The sequence below is a fragment of the Loa loa genome, assembly GCF_000183805.2.
Source record: "Loa loa unplaced genomic scaffold supercont3.193, whole genome shotgun sequence".
Classification (NCBI taxonomy): Eukaryota; Metazoa; Nematoda; class Chromadorea; order Rhabditida; family Onchocercidae; genus Loa; species Loa loa.
Window position 1 is genome coordinate 87804 of NW_018108373.1, and position 2670 is coordinate 90473.

Here is a 2670-nt window from a genome sequence, read left to right on the forward strand (position 1 = left end):
TTCTTTTTTTTTTTTTTTTTTTTTTTAGTATGATTTCTTTAGATTAATGACAAGATTGGTAGATCGATTATAAGATGATTTTTTGGCGGTGCAAAAGGTAAATATTTTGTAATGTATTATTTTTTATTCTCATATATCTGCAAATCTCTCGGGAAGAATCTTGGTTAGGAATTAGGAATTTTGCTTGAAAAGTTAACATTTAAATTATAGCTAACATAAAATATTTCAAGGATCATTGCATCATTTCGGATTTTTAACTATTTTAACATTTTCATTTTTCCTTTTTTCCTTTTTTGCTTTTGCTAAGCATAATTTAATCGATATTCTAATTAGGATAATTAATTTAATATCAAATCTTTTTTTTCTTTGTTATAAATAATTGGAAAGCTTCCTTTCTTACTTTTGCTAAGCATAATCTAATCAATATTCTAATTAGAATAATTAATTTGATATCTAATCTTTTTTTTCTTTATTATAAATAATTGGAAAGCTTCTTCTTTTTTTTTTTTTTTAAATAACTAGTTGAGAAATAAAACAATAATGTGGCTATTTTAGGCTATCAAAAAGAATTGATAGAAGACAGAAATGCTTGATTTGAAATTATTTTGCAAAAAAATGCCCAAATGTGTAAGTATTTTTCGGCTTATTTCCCAAAAAAAAAAAACTTTTCATTCGATCTGAAATTAAAAAAAAAATTGGTCAAAAATTTTCAAAAAAAAACAAAATTTATGAGTAATAAATTAATTCGAAATTCACGAAAGAGTATTAAATAGTTTGTTCGACTTTCCCAAAACCACACAAATTTGAATATTCTTATCCTTTCTGATAATAGACTAACAGCGCATTACATATTACATTAAGCTATTTGCGCCGAATAATATCGAAATTATTTCGTTTGCTAACTTTTGCTATTTAGTTTAAATTTAAGTCGTAATTTAGTCGTACATTTAATTCTAGGAATTCAATGCACGCTGGGAAGCTTGCATTAAAAAGTCAATGCTATTACGTACGTTGGAAGAACATCGACGTACTTTAGGTGAACCTGAATTGACAGTTCAACAGCGAAAATTACTTTGGGCGTATGGAGAGCCAAGAGATATGAAAGAGTAAGTATGTTAACATTTATTTAAGTAAATGCATAAATGTAATGTGACCATTAATGGTCATTTATACTTTGATGAAAGAAGAAATGGTTAATACATCAACAGGCAATAGTTCTATCAATGAATTCAATAAGTGTATCCCTGGAGGAGTTAAAAAATTCATTCCAAATGGAAGAAGCTTAAAAGTTCTTTTTGCATTAAATGAAACTTGATTGGAGCTTGATTGAAGCTTAATCGCATTAATTGCTACCGTATGATTTGTGTTAATTTAGGTAAATTATTTTCAAGAATTATTTTATTTGATAAATTGTAATTTAGTTTTAAACAGTAATTTTCATAAAATTTGATTGCAAATTTATCTGTTTGATAGAGCGATGCAATCGATGTCGATGGTACATGATATGATTCTGCTACAAGAAGATGTATTTATGGTGAATAACTTATTTTATCATTATCAATTTCTTTACTTTATCAATTAAGAATATGCTTAAAATAGGATTTAAAAAAGATATAACAAATTTTTAATTTATAAAATAAAATATTTGTACAAAAAAAAAAAACAAAAAACAAATCAAATTTCAAAATTTTTTTTTTTGAATTTTATTTTAAAAAAATTGTTACTAATTCAGATAACGCGAGATATTATCGATCGTTATCATGCTGATAATGTATTTTATTTGGAATTTCGTGTAAAGCCATGTTTAAGCAAAGAATTATCACCGGAGACATTTTTGAGGAAAATGATCCAAGCTATTACACTTGCAAAAGCAACATATCGAAATATGGTTATTAAAATATTAGTAATTGCGGAGTTGGACAATTCAATTGAAAGGGTTAAAGAAACTATTGAACTGGTTATGGTACTTGGTAAGAAATTCATCAAATCCTTTCTTTTTTTTTAATTTCATTTTATTACCATTAATTAACGATTTCTAAAATCATTTGCAAATTAATGAGATCAGCTATCGCCCCCAAATTAATGAGATCAGCTATCTCCCCACCTCAATTACTAATTTTCAAAGTTTATAATTATCCATAAATTCCCTTTATCATTATTGAGGCTAATATATAAAAGGGTAAAAAAATATAAAAGAAAAAATATAAAAAGGACAAAATGTATTATAAAAATTTGTCACAATACTTTTTTCTTGAAATAATTCAATCACTGTCATTTGATACCCAATAGTATTACTGTAATATTGACTACTATAATATTGGTTGCATATAGTACTACTGTAGTATTACTTACATGCAATTAATAAAGCAACAAATTTCTGGAAATTTTAAGTAAGTTAAGAAGATAGTAATACTTCAAGACTAAATGATTTGTGATGATGAGCCAAAACGAATCATTTCGACAATGGCTTCTTCTAAAAAGCCTCAAATAGCTGGAATTTTATCCAATCTATATGGAAAAAATTTTTTATAAATGATCAATTACCCTGATTATATCGATTATAATTACTAGGCCAAGTATTATATCAAAATGATCGATTACCCTGATTATATCGATTATATTACTAGGCCAAGTATTATATCAAAATGATCGATTACCCTGATTACATCG

The 2670-nt window shown here is 25.8% G+C and overlaps 2 protein-coding genes across 2 annotated transcripts; both read left to right on the forward strand.

Moving 5' to 3' along the window:
- Positions 1–615: 615 nt before the first annotated feature.
- On the forward strand, positions 616–1110 carry LOAG_18094 (hypothetical protein; the record flags this gene model as incomplete). The annotated part of the gene is made up of 2 exons (XM_003149906.2): positions 616–627; positions 958–1110. 2 exons carry the CDS (start codon positions 616–618, stop codon positions 1108–1110), a joined length of 165 nt encoding a protein of 54 aa, XP_003149954.2.
- Positions 1111–1477: 367 nt separating this feature from the next.
- LOAG_18095 (hypothetical protein) lies at positions 1478–2005 on the forward strand (the record flags this gene model as incomplete). The annotated part of the gene is made up of 2 exons (XM_020450763.1): positions 1478–1534; positions 1733–2005. 2 exons carry the CDS (start codon positions 1478–1480, stop codon positions 2003–2005), a joined length of 330 nt encoding a protein of 109 aa, XP_020305523.1.
- Between the last annotated feature and the right edge of the window lie 665 nt (positions 2006–2670).